We start from the raw sequence: 25673 nt of genomic DNA on the forward strand, positions 1-25673 counted from the left end.
AAAAAAATTAATAATTGACAACCATTTCCAATTTAATTGTTTAAATTTTAAATTCATAAATAAAACCGAAACATTTCCCGGAAGCTGCATCGCTTTTATAGCTAAATATCCGATGAGAAATGTTTTTAGTTCAGATGATATCTAAAAAGGAGACAGAAATCCAACCAAATATACGTGTCTCTTTCTAATTCCGGCCTCGATTTTCTATAAGATAGTATAGGGAAGGCTTACTTCAGTATACTATAGATCTCACGACTCTAACCTCTATGCACGGTGAGTGTTTGCATCACTAAACGATCGCGATGTATATTTAAAATTGAAAAACGAGCGCGATCTCTCGCGAATTATTCGCGTATTTGCATCTCGCGTGGTTAATTTTCAACTTGACGTTTACGCGGCTACACGTGTCTTCGCTTGTCAATCGCGTTCCAGAATCTGCATTAATCGCAAACTGCATCCTCGATTGCAGTTTCTAGGCAACGTGATTGATCGATGCGGTATAATTAATGAACCCCATGAATGTCCTAATTAACGAGAAAATCATTTCGCTTTCGCGTCTCTCGTCCCTTTTTTTCTTTAACGAAGAGCAATCTTGCATCTTGCGTGCAATTTTTAGGTTATGTATTAGATGGAGAAATCATCTTCATTCTAATTATCGCTGTGTCCAAAAATTAGATAACCCATGTAATTTTGTAATTTTTACAATGCATATTTTACTAAAAGTTAAATTAAATTTTATCCATGATGACATTTTTTTCTTTGTGCTCCACAATTGTTAAATTGTCGTCACAATTGTTAAATAATCGTAGCTTTAAGATGTAGTTGCCTAAGTTAATAAATTTTTATTTCTTTCAATACTCCTGTGTAATTAATGTTGATAATATATTCTAGATGATTCCAGCACGGATATTCCGCTTGATTCACACAAACAGCTTGCTATGGCAGGCAACAAAGAAATCCCCACTACAAAAGCTGCGCAAAAAGACTGGTTATACCTTGGAAAACTGCAAGAAAGCTTTGCAATTGCACGAGAATGATTTAGAAAAGGTAAAAGATAGAGATATAGATTCATTTAAGCACATTATGGCTTTAATTGACTAAATGATGGAATCTCTTAGTCCCTTCTTGCTCCAGGCTGAGAAATGGCTAAAGGAACAGGCGCAACAGCACGGTTGGACACAGGCGGCCAAACTACAAGGTCGCAATACCAGTCAAGGCCTTATCACAGTGACCATTGATGGACAATACGCTGCATTGGCAGAGATTAACTGCGAGACTGATTTTGTGGCGCAAAACAAGAAATTTCACGGTCTCGCAGAAACGGTAGCCGCTGCCGTATTAAACCATGCAAAGTCCCAAGAAATTCAAGACGAAGTGCAGCGAACTGTATTCCATGCGGACAATCTTAAAATCTTGTCAGCTGTGGATGGCAAGAGCTTGGGTGATCATTCCGCTCTAACCATTGGCGATGTGGGCGAGAACATCAAACTGAGACGCGCTTTGGCCATCAGTATTCAATCGCCGGACGTGACACTGTTTGGTTGCACGCATCCAACACCTATGAATCCCATACCCGTTTCCTTTGGCAAATATGGTGTCCTTATCGCTGTCAAATGCAAGAATAAGGACAATATACTGGGCATGCAACTCTGTCAGCATATCATTGGTAAGTGTTTTTTTTATCACAAAGGTAATCAAAGGAATTGAATTAAAAAGAAAGAAAAGGAAAAAATATTCTTGTAATTGTTTCTGCCCATAGGTATGGACCCACAGAAGATTGGAAATCCACAAGTGGACGAGCCGCATAATAATGTGGACGAGGAGCCCTGCATGATCTATCAGGAATTCCTACTTGATCCCTCTGTCTCTGTACAGCAATTGCTAGTAGAGACAGAAACTGAGATCATCGATTTTGCGCGCTTCGAAGTTGGTGAGAATCTCGACGAAGAACCGACAATAGAGAGTATTCAGACTTGCGGCTGAAATCGATTTCAATATCTATGAAGGGTCATCATGCGTTATTTCGATTATATATCACATTTTCCATTAATAATAATTTTTACGATAGTACATGATGATGATAGTTATTATTTTTATTATAAGATTGAAAAAGAATCGAAAAAGAAAGACTGCTATATGAAGAGCAACTCGCATAACTTTGTCGTAGACAGCAAATGTCCAAATGAAAAGAATAGAAAAATATTAAATCATATTGCTATGTACAGTATATCATGTATAATAAAATCGATAATATCTTAGTATCAAATCTAAATTAATATTATTATAATTATATCTCACCCTTTTAGTTTATATTAAAATAACTTTTAATATATGATTTCTGAATTTTAATACAGTTTAAATATTAATGTAGTTTAAATTATTATATTGATCCTCTTTAATACTTCTATCTATATTTTTTTTTATTTTATCGATTGACGTATTACCAAAATCATTTGCATAAAAATGTTCAAATATATTCATATAAAAAAACAAACAAGATCTGAAAATTCATATGTACATCATAATAAAAAAATACATTACGAAAGATTTTCACGATATAAAGTGCTCGCAGGAGCGACAGCCTTTGCTTTAGTTTTTCTTATTCTTCTCGCAAGCCTCACTGATTTCCACAGCCACATTCGAGAATCCTTCTTCCAGTATGGCGCAATCTCCGCGGGGGAATGCCTCGTACCCTGCATAAATTCTTCATCGTATGATCTTTTTATACAGCATGATTAAATTGCATATAGATCTGCGTACTGTGAAATTGAATATTCCTTATTTAAAATGACTTCTCTTTTGATTAAAAAGATTAATTTCCGAAAAGAATTATTAATTGATCACTCTCTCAAAGAATCAGTTAGTCATGAATAAATCAGGTATCCCCGTACCTGGAAATTTAAAATTTCCATTCCCTGGATCACCAATTGAAAAGTTGATATTTCCCTCGTCTTGAAAACCGGGACGTTGTCTTCTTGCTCGGAATCGTTAAAGCAATCCGTTTGCGCGTCGCTCGTTCTAAGTTCTGGAGGATCCCTATCAATCGTTTCAAGCTCCAGATTTTTCAAAGTGGACGTAAAGTTTTTAATGCTCTTGCAAGTTCCAATTTCAACCTAAAAAAGAAATAAATCTATTTAAAAACGCGCATTTTTTTTATAATCTCAATTCTTTTATATTTATACATTTTATATCAATCAATTAAAAATTTATTTATGCGAAGTATCTATAATTTGTAATCATGTTTTCGGAAATTTATCTCGATTATAATTTTTTTTTCGTAATTTTACCTGAACTCCTTGTGAGCAAACGTTGCGGTCCAGAGCAACGACAGCCACAGCATCCTTCGTCCTGACCTCGGGATGATCGTTCTCATCCCATTTCAGATTCTCGACTATTCAGAAAGAAAGTGCACGTTGTACGTTATAAAGGGGGTTCTCGCAAGAAGCATCTTTCTACCTCGATATACCGCTCGACTGATCTGACTCCTCGTTTTGCCAATCCATCGAAGGATCTCCGCGTCGTCAAAAGGTGGTAAGACGGAGACACCTCTCTGACATTTGTCGACGAAGTCCTCATCCCTCCGTCGCCGTCTCCTGTCGTGGAAAAATGTACGGCGAGCGCAGTTTGTTTCGAAGAATCGGATCGAATCGTATTAATATGTCTATAATAAACTCGACGTCCAATTAAAAGAATCTTTTAATTAATATCGAATATAGTTGTATGCAAGAAGAATTCTTCTAATTTTATTAAAGAATTTATTTTTTTTTTTACAAAAAAGTTTTAATTTGCGGGATAATACGATTTCCTCTTATTTGGAATCTCTTTAATTCTTCGCATTTTTACAAAAAAAAAACAAAAACATTTAACACACAACGGAAGGAGCGGAACGAAACGCGCGAGCGAGGGGCTCATTACATGTTCTAGGACGTGTAATAACCGCTCGTGCTCTATCTATCCGTGGCGAAGTAACGTTGGAAAGGCAGCGGAGGCTCGAGAACAGGTGTGCGTGCGCGTTGCATGCTCAGGTGAGATCGGCGGGCCCCGGCGGGCCCCGATGCTGTTGCCGGTCACGGCTGGCCGGCCGGAGTTCCGGGGCCCATTTCCGGACAGCACCGGTACGGTCTCCTTTTCAGCCGGGAAGAAGTATCAGTTGTTCGCATATACAGTTAGCCGTCGTACACACATCATATACACGAGGAACGAAGAGTATATCCTTGCTCCTTCGCGCGTATCCCCCGCGAGGTAGAGGCGGCGTTTAAATGGACCCCGATCGCTAATGTCCGCAATAGCGAAAACAATGGATTTCCCAAGGCGGGTGAGTGATTATTCAAGTACGAAGTTTGATGATAGTGAAAGATTCATGAGAGAAACATGAGAAGCTTTTGGAAAATTTTCCGGTGAAGGACTCCCCCGCTTACGTTAAATTTCTACCACCTGTAAATATTACATAACACAAATGTTAGAAGAATTTTGAAGGATATATTTGTGGGGAATGCATATTCTCATTCTTAATTTTTTAAACACTTCTCTATTTTTGGAAAGTATCTTTAATTTCGCCTTTTTTATTTTTGGAAGATTTAATTAAGGAATGTTCTTTTTTCTACGTTTTATTTCTTTCCGTTTTATATGTTTTAATTAAAAATAATTCTTTCTTCTCTTTCCATATATTTCTGCTCTGTTTAATGCTCGCATAATCGCTTAAATAAGTAGGAAACTAGATTCAGGATTAAATATCTCATTATGAGAGAGGCTAAAAAAAGATAAAAAACGGTGGAGAATTGATGGAAATAATTACATAAAGAAAAAAATATGTGGATAATGTTAACGAGACTAAAAATAAAATGTTAAAGATAATTAATTAACTGTAGACTAAACTATATATAAAGGTCAGTAAAGTGATTTAAAAAATAACAAGATATATTTACTAATATAAAATAAAGTAAATTTTCGATATAAATTTTGATTGTTATTTTTTAAAGAATTAAATTTAATTAATTTAAATTCAATCTTTTAGATATCTTTGAATATGCTTATATCCATTTTAAAAACAAATAAAAATTGCATTTTGGTATCCCAAAATTTTATGTTGCAATGTCTCCTGTTTCTTTACCTATTATATAATTATATTATTGAATAAATGAATTATTCGAAAAAATCTATCCTTGTGAGGATTCACAATTGTTTGCGGTCACAAAGGACAGCGAGTTTTCACCTTTTGACGCAATTCTAGCGCAAAAATGTGTATGCGGGCGGTAGTTGCGACTTCCTGTCTCGCAGTGACGGTAATCGTCGCGGATGATGCTTAGGCCGCGCGTGTGCGTGCGTGCGTGCGTACGTGCGTAAAAGTGTGTAAAGCATGAGTATATAAATGAGACGCGCGCGCACACACGCACACACACACATTACACACATAAAGCGGAGAACAAAACCGGCACAATGCCGCGACGTAATGGGCCCCATCTTACCGGGATCTGATGTGGTTACAGGTCAATCAACTCGAGACAATAGCAAGCGACATAGTTTCTTATTTAGGCAGAATTATATTTAGAAATCGCCAATTATATAATATTATTATCAAACACTTCGAATAAAAAATAATAATTAATAAATAATAGTAATAATCCGCGATAAAAAAAAGTATTTCAAAAATTTATCTGTTTAATTTATCCATAAGTGTTGCAAAAAAGTATAAAGTTATACACTTTGAAATCTCTTTTACATATTTACTTTAGATTTCTGTACCACTGAAAGTAAAGTTTCTATATATGATACAATTTTTTTTATGAACAGAAATGTTAAAAAGTAAGCAAACTATTTTGCTGTGTTTTAATTATTAAATAACTAATTTGATAATTAACTATATAAATAATTAATTAAAATAATTATTACAATTAAAATTAATTATAATAAATAGACATATATTAAAATAGATTATATTGAAAAAAATCACCCAGAGATACCTGCACTAAATTATATTAAATGTATCTAAGATATGAAACAATTTTCTATACACACATGCACAAGTGCGTCTGACACGCACTCATGTGCACCTGCGAGATAGAGATCCTCGGGAGCTCTGGTAACTCAGTTTTCAGTCCGCTCGCAAAGCACGCGAGCGCAGTTTCTCCGTTGCAAAACTCTTGCCTCGTTTGCCTGTTAACTCGTCCGCAAAAAAGAACATGCCGACAATGTTATCGTGCCGGAATTAGTTATCGTTAATTACTTCATTGCGTGCATTCGACGCCTGATCCTGAAAAATTCCCGTTTCCAGTTTCCACTTTTCTGGCATTTCTCCTACAGCAAGTTTCGAGAACTCGCTCGAGTACTCCAGTGCTCTGACTTTATTCTTGATACAAGATTATTAAATAAACATCGATTTATCGTTATTTTTATGATGTAATATCGATTTTTACATGAGAAATAAAGTGCGATAGGAAGTTTTGAAAAGAGTGAAATCTTTGAAGAAATTAAAATTTGTTAGTGATAAACATGATGAGCATGCTTTATCCTGAAGATTTGAATATCATCCCGCAGGATGACAGAAGCTATCGCAGTGATGATTCCGGCGGCGAAGTCTTCAGAAACATTCCGAAGAACAGTAGCACTTTTCGTGTCTGGAAGATCGAAGTGAGTTTCTATTATCAAAAATATTTACTTAATATTTATTTTCTAAAACGAAAAATTCCACAGTGTGTGTATATGATATCTATATACATATAAATAAAGTATAAAAGATATAATTTAAACTAAAAAAAAAATAAATAAAATTGTCATTTTAACAGTTTTATGATAATTATTAAATTTGTTATTAAAATATATTTTCTTTCTTCTTTTATGTTATAATTAATTTTATTCTTAATCATTTATTTTTATTTGACATCTTGCACTTACATATTTGTCGGGCAGGGTCTGCGCGCAACAGCCGTAACCAGCAGCAACATGGGACTTTTTCTCTCCGAATCGGCATACATCGTCTATGCTGTATCAGCGAAGGACGGCGCTCTTCCTTACCCGAGCATGCCGGTACTTTTACTTCCATTGTGTTGCATCGTCACAAAAGAAACCGCAAACATTGCCTCATATACGAAATCTGTTTTCAATTCTTCGGAAGCAATTTTCTTCGTTGAATTTAACTCTTCCAGATTGCTTCTATTAAACCTGTTGTAAGAAAAATAAAAATTAATGCTTAGTGATTTAATTAAAAAATAATTATTCGATATTTGAAAATTTTAATATTAAAAATTTGGAAATTATATTTTATTTAATTCTGGAAATTTTATAAAAATTATCTCTTTCTCTTTCTCTGTATATATATACATACACGCAATTTTTTAAGAAACTTTACTTTTTGAAGTGATTATTTGGCCTCAATAACGAATTAATATTCAAAAAACAATTTTTGAGACAATATATTCAGTATAAGATTCTTGGAATTTGTAATTTTGGGACACGATTGGTAGATCAAGGACTTGAAGGATACTTCGGTAGTGCGTGCCATCCACTTCTGGATTGGCATCAACTGCGACTCAACAGTGTCCGGCGCCGCGGCACTTCGCGCCGCCGAGCTCGATTCACAAACCTCGGCGATGATCCTGATGCGGGAAGCGCAAGGTCGCGAGAGCCCCCGGTTCCTCGCTTACTTCCGGCAGCGATTGATCATCGAGAACCTGCACTTCGACGATTCGCCCGTTTGCACACTTCATCGAGTCTCCGGTGTGGCCGTGCCGATTTTAACAGAGCTGACGAGAGTTGGCTGGGAGCAGTTTAGTTGTCGCGATGTCATCCTAGTGGACATTCACGCGAAGTACGTCATTAGAAGTTTTATATACGTGCAGAATAATCATGTATCTGGTACCAAAAGATGTGTGAAAATATCTATAAAAGTTTTCGCGTATAAGATATACGTCTTCCAAAAAGTAATAGAGCTGATCCTTTTAGCACTATTAAATGCATGCCATTTAATCCGTCGTTTCCTAAAATTAAAATACAATTCAAAGAATAAAAATAATTTTTTAAATAATCACAAAAATGTACAATTAAATAAAATAATGTAAGAAATTATTTTTTATTTTCTTAGAGGTGTCATCTTCCTGTGGCTAGGATCCCTATCAGATCCACTGCACAAACGTCATGCTGCTAGTCTCCTAGAGTCCCGAAAAGAGAATAATAATGGTCGTGTAGTGGTGGTCGAGGACGGCTACGAGCAAACGTTGCCCGAAGACGACAAGCAACTCTTCAGCAGCGTGCTGGATCCCTTGATGAGAGTGGTGGCGCCTGATCGCCTGCATCGCATCAATCCACCGAGTCCCATTAAGTTGTACAAGTGCAGTGAGCAATCGGGCAAGTACAAGGTCGCCGAATTGAAGTCCGGGCCGATTCTTTGCGACGATCTAACTTCCAATTCCGTGTATCTGGTGGATCGGGGCGAGGCAGGGGTATGGTCCTGGGTGGGCCGCGATGTCAATGCCAGGGAGAGACTAGAAGCTGTTAGAAACGCGCGTGGTTTTGTCAAGAAGAAGAATTACAGTGACGGCATGCCGGTGGCCAGGGCGACAGAAGGTAAAGTACGCAAGACGGATTTATTGCAGTTTAAAATAGAAAAAAAATTATCTTCCAAGTATTTACAAATTTCTTAGGAATAAACAAATATTCAACGGCAACATTTTAATTAAAAGAAAATAAATATTAAGACAAAGGCTAATGAAATTGGATAGATAGATCGCAAAAAATTTTTGTCAAAGATTATATTAATGACGCGCAATGGTTGAATAAAAATAAAATTAATGAAACGAAACAAGGTCACGAACCGGCGGAAATGAAAGCATTATTGAGAGGCTGGGAACTTTCTAAGACTAGACCACTGACTTTGCCGGCAAGTTTCGAATCCGATTACATGAATGAAAGACCCAGAATGGCTGCTGAATGCCAACTAGTAGATGACGGGTCCGGCGAACGGACTTTGTGGAGAGTCGAACAGAAGAAGGGCATGATCCAGGTAGAGGACGACAGGGGGATCTATTATGCGGAAGCCTGCTACGTGATGCTATACAAGTACGGACAGGGACGAAGATCTCGAAATATTGTACGTAGACATCTATATCAAGTCTTTTAAATTTATTAATTTTTTTCTAAAATTATATTATTCAATTATTGATATCTATTATTAAACTTATATGTTATTAATTTTTTTGTTAAACATGTTTATAAATTTTCTCCTAAACTATATCTGATAATCCTGTAAAAAAAATCTAGATAAGAAGAAAAACTGGAATTATCCTTTTAATTTATCCAATCTTATGTATATGTGAGAGACAGAGATATCTAAAAAATGAAACAATAATTATAAAAAATTCTGAAGGTACTTAGGAAATATTTTCTTCACAGATTTATTGTTGGGAAGGTGTCCATTCTATCAAGGTAGATCGTGACGCAGCGTTGACGGCAGCTTGTCATTTATCCGAAGAGACAAACGCGCAATTGGTGAAGGCATCTCAAGGCAGAGAACCACCTCATCTATTGCAGATTTACGATGGCAAGCTGAAGATACTTGCTGGACGTCACCGTGATTCACGTAAAGTTTCCCATTTGATTTAAACTATTATTTAAACAAAAGTTTACAAAAATAACAATACACAAAGAGAGATGTAAAAAAAGATATATATAAAAGACCATATATGAAAAACATAGATAAATCTGTCATTTAAATTGATAGGAAATTCCTGAGAAAAAAGAATTTCAAAATTTATATATGAATATGAAACATATGTTGCCTTAAAGGAAAATAGAATCTGTAGAAAGCATCTTTCTATTTTCTACAATAAAGCTTCTTGATTCGTAGCACCAAAGAAATATCTGGTTAGAGTTTTCGGCTCGACGTCATACACTTCAAAGGCGGTGGAACGTTCGTTGCGGGCAAGTAGTTTAGATTCCAGTGCGGTGTTCATCCTCTTCTCCGGCACACCAATCGTCTGGTGTGGCAGCAAGAGCACGGGTGACGCTCGACAGGCGTCGCGACGCCTCGCGCCCAGAAATGCACCCCTCATTGCTGAGGGTAAGGAGGACGACGATTTCTGGCTCGAGCTTGGAGGTAAATTATAAAAAGAGATAGATAAAAAAGTAACTCTCGAACGTTTCTAAAATTATTCGGAATATTTCATTTGTTTTCTTCAGGAAGAGGCACTTATGGTGCGGAGACCGAGGAAGTCGGTGAGGAACTGGATAAACACCTCTTTCAGTGCCGCACCGAGAATGGCCTCTTCGTGGGCGAGCAAGTTCTCGGATTCCGACAGAACTCGTTAATACCAGAAGCCGTCTGGTTGCTGGACGCCGGTAGCGTGATCTGGGTGTGGATAGGCAAATTCTCTGTTCCAAAGACATTACAAGAATGTGTCGAGGATGCTACTATATATCTTTACACACATCCCGCAGGTCGAAATCGCAATACGACCATCTCGGTGATCAAGCAAGGTAAATCTCGAATGATATAAAAAAAAAATAAAAAAGACACATCGCTCTTTTTCTCTTTAGTTGTCTTCTTTTAAAATTCTTTCTTAAAATCTTCATTAGATCATTTAATTTAATTTTATTTTTGTCGCTCTTCAGGTTTGGAACCGGCTACTTTTATCGGGCTATTCGAGAACTGGAACCACAATCTACTAAGGGACTACAAGCCGTTCGAAGTTTTCTGCGGCCTGATAGAGGACAGAGATCAATCGACGAGAACGCCGATGGCCAAGGCCACTACGGACTTCGATAATTACATCAAGTACCCACCGGCGACGCTGAAGAGCGAGCCAGAAAACCTGCCAACCGGTGTCGATGTCAGACGCAAAGAGATGCATCTGACTTATGATAATTTCATCGCAATCTTCAAGATGGAACCCGCGGAATTCGAGAAATTGCCTGCCTGGAAGAGGCAGCGGCTCAAGCAGACCGCTGGACTCTTCTAAAGTTTATAAATCGTTTTCGCTCCTCAGGATATATTCTAAACTTAATACTAACCTTTCTTTTTCCGATCACAAGATAAATTTACAGGTAATTTTAACGAATTATTTCGTGTTACTTTATAACTTGTATAACTTTGTATAGATGACATATATTTTATTAACCCGCTGATATCGCAAGATATACACGAGCCCATTTAAGAAAAAATTCAAGTGTTTTTTCCTTTTTTTCTTTTCTTTCGAGACCCAACATTTAGAAATTATATGCTTTACTTGTGCACAATCTGGCAATATTTTTATTACAAATATTTAAAGATTAGATTTTATAATCAACACTTACTGTTTGGAAAAAGTTCACTATAACTTAAGTTTATGTAGAGCTGAGTTAATTAATAGAGTTTCATGAAGATGTGTCCATCGCCTCGTGTTGAATCACTGTCTCCTCCTCCACGATGATCGGCTTTATTGTCTTGGTAAGCACCGCGGTGGTGCCGGGCTTGTAACGATAACTGATTTGCCGCTGGCCTTTCACGCTGGCGGTATCATATGGTCGCAGATACTCAACGCCAGTCTTGCGAATAATGCAGAGATCCACGTTGGATCCCGATGCCAGGTCGTTGAACACGCCTGCACGAATAGCATCCGCTACCAATTGCTTCGCCTCCTCCTCCTATAAATGATAACAGCGATTTTTTTAATTCGACGAAAATAGCATTTTTAACAAAGAATAATTTTAATGTACTATTTAATATAGAAAGGAGGGAGAGTGTACACACAAAAAATTTATAAGAAGTTATATATAAATATTTAACATGAATCACAATAGATTTAATCATTTATGATAAAAATTATCGATTATATATAAAATAAAATTATATTAAAAATAAATATTTTAGATTCTAAATTCGCGAATCAATTTCCTCCCAATCTAAAATTTTAAGATAGCAATAATTGTACTCTTTAGATTTAAATTACTTTATTACATATAATTAGAAGCACTCGCGTTACCGGTAAATCAGGTTTCCATCTGCTTTCGAAAACCGCCATTGCCGCCAACGAGCCGGATCCCATAGTAGTATATTTCAGCTTCTCGGTAGAACCATGTGGATAAATGCAATACAATTGCGGTCCATCGAGATCAAAACCACCCAGAATAAGAGCGGCACCAATATGGCCCTGATAACGAAACAGCATTTGCTTAATTAGTGTGTTTGCGGTGCACACAGGCACGACACGGCCGGTATTCAGGCGATGCAACTCCAATTGGCTGGCTATCATCTCAGTGGTCATCTCAGTATCGGCTGCTGTGCCAGCTCCGCAGCAACTATAAAAAATATGAACGATTAATAAAAAAATTTGAATGTTTTAAATATATCGTTCATGACACTAATTGGTTACAGAGAGAATCCTGTGGATACTTACTACATATTGGGAGCAAGAAAGTGAATTTTCAAACTGTATTTGTCCGCAACAATGGTGTCCTCCGTAGCTCGCGTATCACCACCAAGAATAACACCATCCTTGTACACTATACCGGCAATAGTTGTACCTGTCTTAACTGCTTTCGGAGCAGCAAAGCCTTTTTTGATCAAGGTATTATTCCTGTATAAAATAAATAAACATTAAAAGAAGCAAATGTTTCTACATCAATTACAAAATATATGAATTAAATATATATTATTTCTGGTTACATACGTAAAAATAAATACTTTTTAAAGTGGATATTAACAACATTAAAATTCCAGCCTTAAAAATATATCGCTTTATCAAGATATTTTACGATACAGATACGAAATTATTTCATATAAAAAATTATTAAATAATTTATCATTCATTACTTTATGTAACAAATATTAATCAAGTATTCATTAGAAACTATAAAAACTAACATTATTTATATTATTGTAATCAAATAATGATAATATTATATGACATAGCAATAATACAAAGAAATTAATTTGATATTTATATAAAAATTCTATCATCAAAATTTTGCTTTTTTTTTTTTTACACGAATAAAATCGTTTATAAATATATTCTAATATTATATAAAAATGTATTATATATTATAAAAAGAAAATGATAGAAATGTGTGACACAGCAATATCGACATACAGGTTAGTTCTTGTGACAATCACCAGAAATAAGCACAATTTAATTTATGAAGCGGAATAAAATTTTTACCTTTGACACAGATCAAAGGAAAAGCCTGGCGATGGAATTTCTGGTGCGAGAAGCGAAGTCATGATTGCTTTTCTGTCAAATATATATCGCAACCGAAAATGACACAGATATCCTACACGATTCTACGTGTGTATGTATCTATCAACTGCACGTCATTTCACAGTATCATGCTAATGCAGGATTCATACTGCGTCCGATATCCGGTAGAAGAACTAGAATGTTTTCTAGTGATTTTAACTAGCAATATTTTGGGATCTAAAAACGAGAGTTTTCGATTGGATGCCGGACATCGTACGTTGTGAATCTTGCATAATTATTATGGCTGCGTTCGAAAATCATTGCTTCTTTCGCCTTGATCAAATATTACTCCATTCCGATGAGATTTTTGAACGCAGTCTGCAAAGACCTGAAATGTGAAATGCAAATGGTGACGAATAGGCGGGAAAACGTATAAAGAGCCGGGTGAGCGTAGCTACATGAATTAAAATAATGCACGCTTTCCTGAAGACTGGTAAACTAGGCGCCCCAACAGATGTGAAGAAACCGTCAACTTCTCGCGCTAAGGATGACAAGAAGGACTTGACACCATGGGTGGAAAAATAGTGAGTAGCCCCTATTCCTATAGATTAACCTTTTTCACGAGACCTTCATATAAGAAAATAAACAACTGTTATGTTAGAACATCTTTACCTGAAAACATCTTTTTTCTAGCTGTTACGATTCAACTCTTCACTTTTCGACTTTCATAGCAGAAGTCAATTTTATTATTGTTTTTATTCTTTTTTTCTTTTTCTAAAAACGAGATTTTTTTTCTTTGTTTACAGCCGGCCGAGAAATGTCGACGACATCGTGGAACAGACGGAGGTGGTGAATGTGATAAGGCAAGCCATGAAGCACGGAGACTTTCCTAACATGCTGTTTTATGGGCCACCTGGTACAGGGAAAACCAGCATTATCCATGCGGCTGCAAGGCAGATGTTTGGTAGCATGTACAAGGATAGGATACTGGAACTAAACGCATCTGATGATCGAGGCATCCAGGTTGTGAGGGAGAAGATTAAGTCCTTTGCACTGCGCAGGGCTAATCCCATCGGACCAGAGTAAGTATGTAGGTTTTTTGTTGACTATGAGAGATTATTCCTAATAACATTATCACTACTAATAATCATAATTTTAGCAATCATAATTTTCATTAATAATAGAGTTTTAATAAAGTTTTTTATAAAAATAAAAATATTATCTATTTCTTTGTTAAAATGTTAAATCCTATTTATATATAATCAATGTCAATGATGATTCAGTAAAAGGTCTGATAGTTGCGGAATCTCAGCGCACAAGATTATTCATAAAAGGGCACATCTTGTTGTCATCAAGGAGATCTAATAAAGTATCTTAGCATCTCTTATTAGCAACTAAATAGAAAATGCTTGGAAATGCAGAAGAATTTTAAGAATAATGAACTTCTGAAAAGCACAAGCAAACAATTAATCTTTAAGTACTCGTGTAAAAGTCATGTAAATGCACATTATTGGTTTTATTCTTTCGACAAATGTTAAATTTTGTAATAATTAAATATAATCAAAAACTTTAATATTCTTTATAATTTTATTTTTTTAAGCTAGCTATTGTCATTTTTTTATATAAAAGACGTAAATAAAAAAAAAAATTGTTTGATGCACATTGCCTTAACGCGTGTACTTGAAGATTAATTATCTTTTCTGGATATCTCGTGTGCTGTACTGCGATTTATGATAAAAATGGCATAATCTGAGACACATTATAATATTACTTTAAGATTTAAATAAATAAATAAGACAAAAAATAAAATTATTTTTATCAACACTAATTCACATCTTTTAATACTCATTTTTCTAGCGGGAAGAAATGTCCACCATTTAAAATCATCATATTGGACGAAGCGGACAGTATGACCGGCGCCGCGCAAACAGCGCTTCGTAGAATTATGGAAAAAGAGGCTCATAGCACGCGCTTTTGCCTGGTATGCAATTACCTGTCGCGAATTATCAAGCCGATAGCGTCGCGCTGCACCACTATTTTTTTAAGCTAGCTATTGTCATTTTTTTATATAAAAGACGTAAATAAAAAAAAAAATTGTTTGATGCACATTGCCTTAACGCGTGTACTTGAAGATTAATTATCTTTTCTGGATATCTCGTGTGCTGTACTGCGATTTATGATAAAAATGGCATAATCTGAGACACATTATAATATTACTTTAAGATTTAAATAAATAAATAAGACAAAAAATAAAATTATTTTTATCAACACTAATTCACATCTTTTAATACTCATTTTTCTAGCGGGAAGAAATGTCCACCATTTAAAATCATCATATTGGACGAAGCGGACAGTATGACCGGCGCCGCGCAAACAGCGCTTCGTAGAATTATGGAAAAAGAGGCTCATAGCACGCGTTTTTGCCTGGTATGCAATTACCTGTCGCGAATTATCAAGCCGATAGCGTCGCGCTGCACCAAATTCCGGTTCAAGCCATTGAGCGATGAGAAGAGTATCACCAGACTTGAATATATATGCAATGAGGAAAATCTGAAGGCTGATAGAAGCGTTCTAGAGAAAATCGTTGAAGCATCGGGCGGCGATTTGAGACAGGCTGTAATGTGTCTGCAGTCGATCACACGATTGAAGGGCAAGGACTACGAGATCACCGTGGACGATGCTCTCGATGTGATCGGAGTAAGTATGTCTTTCCACTGAAAGTATACAAATTTCTTATTATTATTAAATTGAAGTAATTTGTTGATAATTTCGAGTAATTTTGAATTGTGATACGTTTTTGTCTCTTTAGCTAATTCCCGATGATAAAATTGATACACTATGGGAGACCTGTAAAAAAGGGAGTTATAATAATGTCGAAAAGTTGCTCGAAGAGTTGCTGCTGGAAGGATATCCGGGTTCACAGGTATTGTTTTAATTATTGCTGTTGAATTCTTAAAAAACTTAAGAGTAAATTAATTTTAAAAGAGTAATATGTAAAATAATAATTCTCATGCACATGTTGATTATCTATATCAATTTGGTCGAATTAATTTAATTTTAATTATGCTATATTTTGTATATGTTATGTGTGTTAGGTAATTGAACAATTAAACGAGAAAGTAGTTTTCTCTGATGAACTTACTGACAAGCAGAAAGTGATAATTGGCGATATGCTCGGGGTAAGAGATTTTCTCTACATACACATAAAAAATTAACAATATAATTTTAATATAAATGTGACAAAATTTTCTTTTTTCTAGGAATGCGATTATAAATTAACGGAAGGAAGTGACGAATATCTGCAGCTTTTAAGTATATTTTCTACCATCTTAGCAGCGTGGAAGTTATAAAAAAGTTATAAAAATATGCTTCTATATGTAAAAACATTTATATTTATATTTATAGATGTATTGTGTAAGTAGAGAGCTTTTATATATATTTTTAAAAAAATTGTTCACACAATTTGCCTTTCATCATTTTAGCATATCGATTTGAATTGAGAAAATGATTATAAAATGAATTTTAGAACATCCTAGAGACAAATATTTATAACTAGTTAGGAATTACTAGGGTATATATCTCAGAATTAACTAGCATTACAATACTTTTTCGACTAGGAATCGCTTGATATCCCTAATTAAACAGACGCAACATCAGCGCCAAAGTTCACTAAGACACCTGGAGATTTCACGGTAACCAACTTTGCGAGCACGACATTCAAAACATTTCTAGGTACTATTTAGCAATTATAATTTTGCGAATTTCATAAAACGAGACATTGTCAAAAAATCAAAACATTCAATATACATCGCGATATTACCTGAAACATTCTCGACGCTTTGCCGCATCCAGAAAGAAATTACGAAGATAAAATTCGATGCCGGCGTCGTTGGAAACGGGGCTCTCAGCGTTTCAGCCGACACCGTTGCGATGAGCACCACTGACGTTCAGCGTGTAGGGGCGTCGTTGCTACTGCGTGCAATGTGTATCGTGTAGGCGTTGGCGAGAGGAAGGAGGCGAGAGAGCCGCGACCGCCGCCGCCACTCGCTCTTTTCGGAAATGTGTCGTCCGTGAGAGGAAAAAAAAAAGACAGCGTGTGCACAGAGAAGCCGGTGTGCCGCGTGTTCACATGTGCGTTTCATTTCGCGAGGAATCCTCGTTCGAAAGCATTCGTCGTATCTCTCTGCTCTCTTCTTCCCCCTCTCCCACCACACCACCGCCTCTCTCTCTCTCTCTCTTTCTCTTTATCATACATTGTGCCTGTAGAGCGCTGTCCAAGCCTTGTCCACGACGACGGAGCCACGTCTCCGCGTCCTGGTAAGCGTGAGTGATCGTTATTATCATTCCGCGGGTAGTGTGGCATCGGGGAAGATCCCCGCCGACGCCTTTCCCCGTGTCCGACGGCGTTCCCGTGTCGCGTCGTAGAAGAAAGACAGGACGGACGAGCGAACGTACGGGGACGTGAACGACGCCCGTCCTCGCCGCTGCAGCATCGTTCCTCGCTACGTCGTTTCGGAGTACAGCGACGTTTCGGAGTACGTTCATCCTCCTTGTTGAGATATCTGTCTCTCCCTCTTTCTCTCATTTACTGGCGTAGAGGTCGTGACTTCCGGAGAGAAAGAAGAGAGAGAGCGGAGTATCGCGAGAAAGGTGTGCTGACCGCGTTCCTCGTCGTGACAAGCAGGACCAGCAGAGATCAAGAGGAGACGACGAGTGTACCCAGTCCTCGTGGCACCTCCTCACGTTTCTCATCTCGGATCTGGAAGCGGGATTCTCATCACGCGTTGTCCTTCGCAGCACGAAGGTGTATTATTCTGTTCCAAGGGTCCCCATCATCCTTCGACGAAGGTCTATTATACTCCGGGATCCTGTGGAGAATAAAAAACAGAGCGAGTGTCTGAGAGAAATTTTTGGCAGAATCAAGACGGGGACTTAGAACCGCGGGATGTTCCGGTCGAGAGGACGCTGAAGAAGAAGAAGAAGAAAAAAAAAGACCAACCGCGGCGAGACATGTTCGGCGTCCTGAAGGGAGATCCGACCGGCGAAGCGGGCGGCTAGTCGCGGTGCATTCTGCTGCATCTTACACGCTCCCTCCCCCTCCCACCCCGAGAGAGCAAGAGTGCGATCCTGACGATTCGTCGACGAATCGTCGCGAGGAATAAATCGACGTTAAATAATATTGGCAGCGTTAACGTTTATATTATTCTCTGTTACTGCAAAAAGGACTCGAACGGAGCCGGCACGCCTCCATGTGCGCGTCGAGATCCTGAGGAGGCGCGTGGTTTGACAGGATCACGCGAACGGAGCGCCGCGGCGCCGGTTCGAAAAGATTTTTGAGGATTCGAGGCATTTCGCTCTTTCGTTCCTTTCCTCCTCCACGCGCGTTTGTTCTCGCTCCGCCTGTGTGTGATATTCGGTTCAGACAAAGACGTGGATGATACCGGCGTGCTATTCAACAACAACAACGACGGCGGTCACGAGGCGGCGGATCGTATTTCCTGCGGATGTAACGGGTGTCACGGCCGATTCGTGGAATGTGACGGGAGACGTCGCTCGTGGAGTAGTGAGTCGTAGAAAAGGTAAGTTTATTAAACGGACTCGAGAGATATCGAGTACACACTGGAATACCGTACGGGTAGTGTTCGAAGCGGAACCCCGATTGGCCGAACGCTCCAATTCCAGGTCCTTTGAGATTACTCGCGGGTACATATCCGAGAGTGTCCTGTTTGCTAACGTATTTTTCTTTGAATTGCGCGCTCGGTCTTTCCCTCGAGCATTATTCGTCTTTATCTTAATAAACTTTTAATGCATACAGAGTTTAATTTCGCACAGACTTTAGATTAACACAGATTTTGAATTAGATATTTAATATAATTTAGATCCTATAATATTGCTGTATTTTTTAAATTTTATTTTCAAATTTATTGAATTCTAATAAAATAAAATTTTATTACGTATATAATCTAATCAATATAAAATTTATTTTAATAAATAAAATTATATTTAAAATTACATATCTCTATAATAAAATTTTATTATTCATAGATTTGAATTAATGTAGAACTTTTATATATTGTATATCTAATAAAATTTTAATTTTAATATTTCTCTATAAATCTTGAGCATGTTTTAAATTTCGAATTCATTAAATTCCAGCAAAATAAATTTTTATAAATACAATAAGTACAAAATTTAATTTCAATCAAAATTATAACTAAAATTAAAATACTTTTAATAAAAAATCTTATCACACAATCTTTTCTAATATTTCTCTAAATCTTTAGATCTTAAATATTATATTTTAAAATTTTTTGAGATTTCTTGGATATATCTAAAATTTTACATCCGTTCATCGTATGTCTCTTTTTTTGTCTTTACTTCTTTAAATATTCAGGTCTTTAAGCGCTTTTGAATCCTCCCGAATTAAATAAAGATCTATCACGCGACACTAAAAAAAATCTGACATTCACTAATGTGCGAAAATGCAATCACACATTTGCGCTCTTAGCATTTTTTATTCCGGGTCGTCCTCAATACCTTCTCATTTATAAAACGAAAATCGAACGCGTACGAATGCTCTTCGAAAATAGTCAATAGTTACACGCGACGCCGCTTACAACTCTATGAATGATAGTCAGTGAAATTCCATGTTATTTGCATTCAGTTTACTTGAGTTGTTAACCCTGTTCGTCGTCGATTGATTATTCACGTGGATGTTACACGCGACGCCGCTTACAACTCTATGAATGATAGTCAGTGAAATTCCATGTTATTTGCATTCAGTTTACTTGAGTTGTTAACCCATCGTTGAGCAAATCCAGTTAATTATATTATTTATCATTATTCTCGATCATCTTACAAGACGGACGATTATAGAAGAAAGAAAGAGGTCTTTGAACTTGCGTTATCATTCTCGAATTAGATCTACGTTAGACATGTTCTTATTCTTGCACGAATAATCGTCTATTGTCCACGCGAAAAGAGCAAAAGAATTATACCTCATCGAGCTATGCTCATTATGATGAATCATATACCAATTAATAGATGAAAAAGACATATTTATATATATACAGATCCTAAAATTATATTAATAATTCAAAATAAATCACAATAAAAAATATATAAATAAAGTGTATAATATAAATTTATATATCTATTTCTCTACCCAAATTTAAAAATATTTTTATGAAATCTTTTTATGAAATATTTTAAAAGGCAAATGTAATACAAATCTCGAAATGAAAATCCACTTTTTCATATTAAAATATTTCTAATTTAATTTAATTTTAATTGCGATTAATCATCCAATGACAATCAACTTACAAATCATATTTAATTGTAAGATACATAAATCAATCGTATAACAAATAATTTACAAATTATATATTTGATTTAATTATAACACACACGTAATATTTATAAGAAAATTAAATAGACATTAAAAAAATAGTGCATGCTCCTCCCGACCATGTAATACAGGATACAAGGTGTCCACAAGCGAAGGAATCCAGAAAACAAAGTTCGTCTTTCGCGCTTATCACGCGGCGCGTCGCCACGAGGATCGATAACGTAGCCAGTATTTATTCTGGAGACTAAGTCCAGAGGGGCCCGGCATGCCGCGATAAAGCTCGGAAGTTAGTATCTTTTATCTCTGGGAAGAGAGAAGCGCGCGCGCGAGAACCCCTTCGACTTCCCCTTTCCATTCCGCCGACTGCTTTCCACTTTTCGTGCCTCTAATTAAGTCGCGGTCGCGCCGAGAGAAGTACAAGCCGGAAATAGAAAATTAGAGCGCGTCGACGGTGCCGCGCCGTGCGGGATTTCAGCCCCATTGATAATCCGAATCTTTTCCCCCCTGCCTTTCCATAGGATAAAAATTCGCCATAAGATTAGAGATACTATATAGAATTCAGTATAAAATTCAATGTTCCAGAAATATATGCCAATAATTATTACGGTCTGACTAGAAAAAAAGGAATATATAATATAATTTTTTGATATTATTTTTAAAATTCGATAAAGAATGAAAAGAAAAATTAAAATAAAGACCATGCGTGAAATTTTTCAAATTTTTCAAGGACTAACAAGTTTCTATTTTCTATAGTCTACGGGATATAAAACTAGTTGCAACATATTGTAATATATATATATATATATAATATTGTTTTTTACTTGTGCAATTTTTTATTTTGTCATACTTTTCAATATTGTATTTTATCTTCGTATATTTTCAAAATTATTATACATTTTGTTTTGTAGATATATTTTTCTTCTATTGGGATATTCTATTATTAAAAAATAAAATCATGATTTACACTTAATTTATGATTATATTTGTTTAATGATTTTTCATAATATTTTATACTTAAAATCCAAGAATTCAATAATAAAATATTGATAATTATGTCGCCGGTCAAACATCTCTCTATCGTATTCCTGCCTATCGGGATGAAAGTTTGTTGCAGTTTCCTTTCGTCTTGCTTTCAATTTCCCCGACTTTTCCCGATTTCCAGCAACTCCTGCTCGCTGTCGTCGTCACGAAACAATGTCTTATATCCCTTTCAATAAACGTTCCTTTCGATATCGCGAATATCCTATCAATCGCGACTACTGTAATTTTGCATGGATCTTGGTATAACTTATAAACCCTTTCTTATACCCCATATCACTTTGATACTCCACGTGAAAAATAAAGCCTGTAAATGCCAGATGCGAGCAGCATCGCATCCCAGCTTTTCGGGTCGAGTTGCATCCCGCGAGAAGGATGTAATTCGAAATTGCGAGTAGCGTACGTGTGTCTCTCGCCCGATTGCTAATGGACGCAATTAGTAGCACTCAAGAATCGCACCCTTGAACGTTTCGTACTATTTTCCCGACGATGTTCAACGAAAGTTCACTCGAATTTTGCGTATTCATCTCGAGCAAAATTTTTTATTAACGTGACGTCGTAACTTTCTTCTCTACAACGACTACTCTGGGGAAGAATTTTCCTTCGTTTTGCTCAGAAACTTTCTCTAATAGCCAAGTTCCATTAAGTAATTAATTTGCCCCGCATTTTATATTTCTTTCACGTGTATATATCATACAAGTAAATAAAATTAATATAATTTTTAGCTTCTTGTGTAAAAAAAATGACCCTTTTCAAACCACATTTTTAATGAAAAATTTTGAAGATTCTCTTTTGCATTAAAAATATATGTATATAATTTAAAAAAGAGGGAACATATAATAATTTTAATGCTCTCTGAGATATTTTCTATTAATCTCACAAAATATAAATTTCGTTTTTGCAATGACTTTCGCGAGGTCCAGATATGACGTCTGTCTAATAACTGGAGTGACATTCAACGTTCCATTGCAACTGACTTTATTGAACCGACATATTTAACGTTCATAATGACTGGGATGCCGACGACCGCAACGATTGCTAACCGCGGAAATGGCGCTGTCAGTGTCACGTGCCACGCGGCAATTGCCGCTATACGTAAACTACCCCCGGTTATACGAATTTATCTTTTTAATAATTTTTTCGAGCCATTTCTCATTTTCATTTCGATTATTTGCTACATTATTAAAAGAGCTACGCGTATATTATTTGTAGCCCATATATGTATTTATATATCGCTTTGAATATTTCTATTGGAAGTTTCTCTATCTAATACATTTTTTGAATCCAAAAATAAATTGGATTACCTGAATTCGAGTTTATCTAATATTTCGGAATTGAATTTTTTGTGTGGGCTACATATAATATACGCATAGTTCTTATAATAAGAAATATATATTTATATATATAAACTCTTCTGAATTATGCTAATTTTTATTTAAAATATGCTTGCTTATTCCAGACTTTATAACCGAAATTTCAATGCGAAATGAAAAAAAAAAATAGTAATCATGATTACCTTGATTAATCCGCGTTAATTATATCCAGACGAGTAGAAACTGATAAAGAAAGACACAAACCGATGAAAAAAAGTTATAGATAATTCACGATAATAGAATTTATACCACAAATTTATTAATAATAATGGAAATGTTTTTTAAGACATACTTAGATATAACAGGAAAAACGCAACAGTTTTAGCGAACTATTTTATCGTACACGTCCATTTGTGTGGGACGAGGCGAGGAAAGGGTAGAGGAGGGGGTTGTATAATATCGGTTATCATTTTTATCTCGTAAGGGAACGGTTTGTCGGCGACATTAAAGTACATCGCGCGCCAAGTTCTCGGAAAAGTGCAGCTGTATGACGTGACATATTCTCGCATTTATGCGAGTGTTATCGTCCATCCGTCTTTGCGTCTATCGCAAAAATTGCACGGGCAATTTGGTAGATTAAACAGTGACGCGATACAATAGAGATACGTCGTCGTTTATTATCATTAGCTCTCCGTTTAGCTCTCCTCAGCTTCCACGTCTCCGTATAATAGATCGGAACTTAATGTTATTATTAACTTACGCAATTAACTCATACAAGCTTGAAAGAGAGTTGTTGCGTTATGTTAATCTTACGTTACATCAGGTTACTAGTATTCTGGAAGATAAATGTTTATTCTTTATTATCCTTGCTTGATGTTTTATAAGACGCGTATAATTAAATTTTTCCTTTAATATTATACATACAGTAATGAAAAATCTAGTTGCAGTCGAAATAATATGACGGTATAATTACGTAAATTTAATAACATTTTCGTTAATTTGCGCGTAATAATAAATGCCAAGATTCTTAAGAGATTCTTAAAATTTCTCAAAATTTTCCATTTTTTTTCCTAACGTATTTTTATGTTGCGGTTTAGGATTAATAATAAAGAACAGCTACTTCTCGATAAAGTGTCAGACATTTTCCGCAAAAGGCTCCGTGCCTACCTTCTCGTGATGTCTTTAATCATTCACATGATTAGGTCTCGATCGCGCAATCTTCAACGCTTTGCTCTTTCCTCAACGGCAATACTCGGAATCTATAATTCAATCAGAATTCCAGTGAGATAAATAAAAAGAGCAAACTTGTGAAACGAAAAAGCCGGAACAAAGTTTTATCCCCCGTATGAAAAAACAGCGCAAAAAAAATTATATAAATTATAATTTGTTGAAAAAATATATAAAAGTATACAACAAATAAAATCATGCAAAAAATTTTTTATATATAATTGTATTTATATTTATAAATACAACATCATGTTTTGTATAAATATATATATAATTATAGAAATTTATAAATTGTGCACGCGCATACACATAAATTATATATACATATAAATTACAATTCCACATTTAAAAGTTCACATTTCTAATTTCTCAACTAAAAAGATATGAGTTAATGGCAAACGATAACGCAATGTTTTTTCTCCCTCTCTTTAAAACAAATGTTGCCACGATAACGGGCAGTTGTTTCAATATGAAATATGTACATACATATGTTTTTTAAATTAAATGTTAAATAACCAACGAAATATCATTAAACGTCCCAACAGACACGGAGAGTCGGATTTTTTTTTTTTTTTTTTTTTTTTTTTTTTTTTTTTTTTTTTTTTTTTCCTTTCGCTGGCAAATTATGTGCATTCGAGCCTTCGAAAGAGCATTTTTAAGAAAACTCAGCACCAAGTCTGTGCAAAATTTCCGCTATTTGAACGTTTTCATTAACCAAAAAGCGAATAACTATACGTTGCACAACAAAAATACGAATACTGCTCGTTTTGACAAACACTAACTTCGAGGATTCACTAACTAACTATATAGAGCTCTCTGTTGTAGAGATATTCCTTTTCTACTTTATCAATAATTCTATTTAGATCTACATTTAATTTTAAACATGCTATAGATAAATTTCGGTTTATATGTTTAAACTGATCTTGCCCACATACATAGAGAAAAGTGCTTTATAGAGAATTAGATAAAATTATTCTTTAGGTAAAATTTATATATATATACATACTTTCTCGTGCACACTTTCTCGACAAAGAATAATTACGAAGACAAGACTCTTTGGGTTAAATCGAAACGATTGTGCAAACACGGTAGAAAACTATTCGACAATATATCTTTGTACTGTCGTAAATCTCATCGTCTGAATATCAAATACGGTATACGTAGATATGTATATTGGCAAGATCGCAGAACGTAAGGGGATGTCAGGGAATGCTAATAATATTTGCATTTTATGAGAATTCTAGCATGTTGAGCCAGGGCACAAAAGTGTCGCCGAGATGTTTCCATAAATGTGTGTATCGACGCTATTTCAGAGATTTCATCGTTGATTCATATATCCTACATCGCTGCAAATAATTTTCGCTGCAAGATTTTTCCGATCAATTGTCAAATGTTTGTATCCATGCTTTTCATAATTTTAACAAGATACAATTAATATAAATATACTCATATTTTGTAATATAATTATAAAATATTATCATATCGTGCGTAAATAAAAAATGCACGCTCTTCGCGTAACTTATTGCTCTCTTCTTAACGGGCTTCCAATTTTGCAGTAACGTAATTCTGAGATGAAGGTTCTACAGCGTGTACCGATAAAAT

General features: G+C 35.7%; 6 protein-coding genes and 1 long non-coding RNA gene across 9 annotated transcripts in view; 4 read left to right on the forward strand and 3 right to left on the reverse strand.

Annotated features, from left to right (window-relative positions):
• Window positions 1-192: 192 nt before the first annotated feature.
• Window positions 193-2262, forward strand: LOC115243528 (elongation factor Ts, mitochondrial). Of its 3 annotated transcripts, none has more exons than XM_029820618.1 (4): window positions 193-273; window positions 892-1047; window positions 1135-1666; window positions 1760-2262. In XM_029820618.1, exons 2-4 carry the CDS (start codon window positions 892-894, stop codon window positions 1981-1983), a joined length of 912 nt encoding a protein of 303 aa, XP_029676478.1. In that variant the 5' UTR covers window positions 193-273; the 3' UTR covers window positions 1984-2262. The 3 variants fall into 3 exon arrangements, with proteins under 3 accessions (XP_029676478.1, XP_029676486.1, XP_029676496.1); XM_029820626.1 differs by having other exon boundaries at window positions 266-497; XM_029820636.1 differs by lacking the exon at window positions 193-273 and adding an exon at window positions 543-684.
• A 254-nt stretch (window positions 2263-2516) lies between these two features.
• LOC115241973 lies at window positions 2517-3652 on the reverse strand (the record flags this gene model as incomplete). The annotated part of the gene is made up of 4 exons (XM_029817977.1): window positions 2517-2693; window positions 2892-3113; window positions 3288-3391; window positions 3457-3652. Coding segments are annotated over 4 exons (678 nt in total), but the record flags the coding sequence as incomplete, so codon positions are not given.
• A 2329-nt stretch (window positions 3653-5981) lies between these two features.
• On the forward strand, window positions 5982-10984 carry LOC115243558 (villin-1). Its single transcript, XM_029820671.1, has 9 exons — window positions 5982-6627; window positions 6907-7023; window positions 7461-7804; window positions 8078-8559; window positions 8799-9082; window positions 9385-9571; window positions 9839-10087; window positions 10171-10467; window positions 10603-10984. The coding sequence occupies exons 1-9, from the start codon at window positions 6490-6492 to the stop codon at window positions 10947-10949; spliced, it is 2445 nt and encodes an 814-aa protein (XP_029676531.1). The 5' UTR covers window positions 5982-6489; the 3' UTR covers window positions 10950-10984.
• A 91-nt stretch (window positions 10985-11075) lies between these two features.
• Window positions 11076-13294, reverse strand: LOC115243542 (proteasome subunit beta type-7). The gene is made up of 4 exons (XM_029820647.1): window positions 13128-13294; window positions 12366-12545; window positions 11952-12267; window positions 11076-11613 (listed from the first exon to the last, which is right to left on the reverse strand). The coding sequence occupies exons 1-4, from the start codon at window positions 13187-13189 to the stop codon at window positions 11344-11346; spliced, it is 828 nt and encodes a 275-aa protein (XP_029676507.1). The 5' UTR covers window positions 13190-13294; the 3' UTR covers window positions 11076-11343.
• A 113-nt stretch (window positions 13295-13407) lies between these two features.
• Window positions 13408-16605, forward strand: LOC115243564 (replication factor C subunit 4). The gene is made up of 6 exons (XM_029820685.1): window positions 13408-13729; window positions 13952-14227; window positions 15449-15842; window positions 15955-16068; window positions 16241-16324; window positions 16406-16605. The coding sequence occupies exons 1-6, from the start codon at window positions 13617-13619 to the stop codon at window positions 16493-16495; spliced, it is 1071 nt and encodes a 356-aa protein (XP_029676545.1). The 5' UTR covers window positions 13408-13616; the 3' UTR covers window positions 16496-16605.
• LOC115243570 overlaps window positions 15758-25673 on the reverse strand; it is a 55094-nt gene continuing 45178 nt past the window's right edge. The window contains exons 3-4 of the long non-coding RNA XR_003885246.1: window positions 16966-18013; window positions 15758-15859 (exon numbers count right to left, since the gene is read on the reverse strand). This is a non-coding gene — a long non-coding RNA (uncharacterized LOC115243570). The remainder of the gene's footprint in view (window positions 15860-16965; window positions 18014-25673) is intronic.
• LOC115243548 (catenin delta-2) overlaps window positions 18013-25673 on the forward strand; it is a 38662-nt gene continuing 31001 nt past the window's right edge. Inside the window, exon 1 of the mRNA XM_029820660.1 lies at window positions 18013-18724. The gene's annotated coding sequence lies outside the window, so the exon portion shown is untranslated. The remainder of the gene's footprint in view (window positions 18725-25673) is intronic.

The sequence above is a fragment of the Formica exsecta genome, unplaced genomic scaffold (assembly GCF_003651465.1).
Source record: "Formica exsecta isolate Colony F162 unplaced genomic scaffold, ASM365146v1 scaffold120, whole genome shotgun sequence".
NCBI classification, from domain to species: domain Eukaryota; kingdom Metazoa; phylum Arthropoda; class Insecta; order Hymenoptera; family Formicidae; genus Formica; species Formica exsecta.

What these genes read in the sequence shown, in the direction of transcription:
- LOC115243528 (XM_029820618.1), top strand. Translation starts at nt 892, where the DNA reads ATGATTCCAGCACGGATATTCCGCTTGATTCACACAAACAGCTTGCTA. An exon ending in ACGAGAATGATTTAGAAAAG is followed by an intron (nt 1,048 to 1,134) that starts GTAAAAGATAGA and finishes TTCTTGCTCCAG; the next exon opens with GCTGAGAAATGGCTAAAGGA. An exon ending in ACTCTGTCAGCATATCATTG is followed by an intron (nt 1,667 to 1,759) that starts GTAAGTGTTTTT and finishes TTCTGCCCATAG; the next exon opens with GTATGGACCCACAGAAGATT.
- LOC115243558 (XM_029820671.1), top strand. Translation starts at nt 6,490, where the DNA reads ATGATGAGCATGCTTTATCCTGAAGATTTGAATATCATCCCGCAGGAT. An exon ending in GACGAAGATCTCGAAATATT is followed by an intron (nt 9,083 to 9,384) that starts GTACGTAGACAT and finishes TTTTCTTCACAG; the next exon opens with ATTTATTGTTGGGAAGGTGT. An exon ending in CATCTCGGTGATCAAGCAAG is followed by an intron (nt 10,468 to 10,602) that starts GTAAATCTCGAA and finishes GTCGCTCTTCAG; the next exon opens with GTTTGGAACCGGCTACTTTT.
- LOC115243542 (XM_029820647.1), bottom strand. Translation starts at nt 13,189, where the DNA reads ATGACTTCGCTTCTCGCACCAGAAATTCCATCGCCAGGCTTTTCCTTT. An exon ending in TCCTTTGATCTGTGTCAAAG is followed by an intron (nt 12,546 to 13,127) that starts GTAAAAATTTTA and finishes TATTTTATACAG; the next exon opens with GAATAATACCTTGATCAAAA. An exon ending in TTTCTTGCTCCCAATATGTA is followed by an intron (nt 12,268 to 12,365) that starts GTAAGTATCCAC and finishes TATTTTTTATAG; the next exon opens with TTGCTGCGGAGCTGGCACAG.
- LOC115243564 (XM_029820685.1), top strand. Translation starts at nt 13,617, where the DNA reads ATGCACGCTTTCCTGAAGACTGGTAAACTAGGCGCCCCAACAGATGTG. An exon ending in ATGCTCTCGATGTGATCGGA is followed by an intron (nt 15,843 to 15,954) that starts GTAAGTATGTCT and finishes TTGTCTCTTTAG; the next exon opens with CTAATTCCCGATGATAAAAT. An exon ending in AAGGATATCCGGGTTCACAG is followed by an intron (nt 16,069 to 16,240) that starts GTATTGTTTTAA and finishes TATGTGTGTTAG; the next exon opens with GTAATTGAACAATTAAACGA.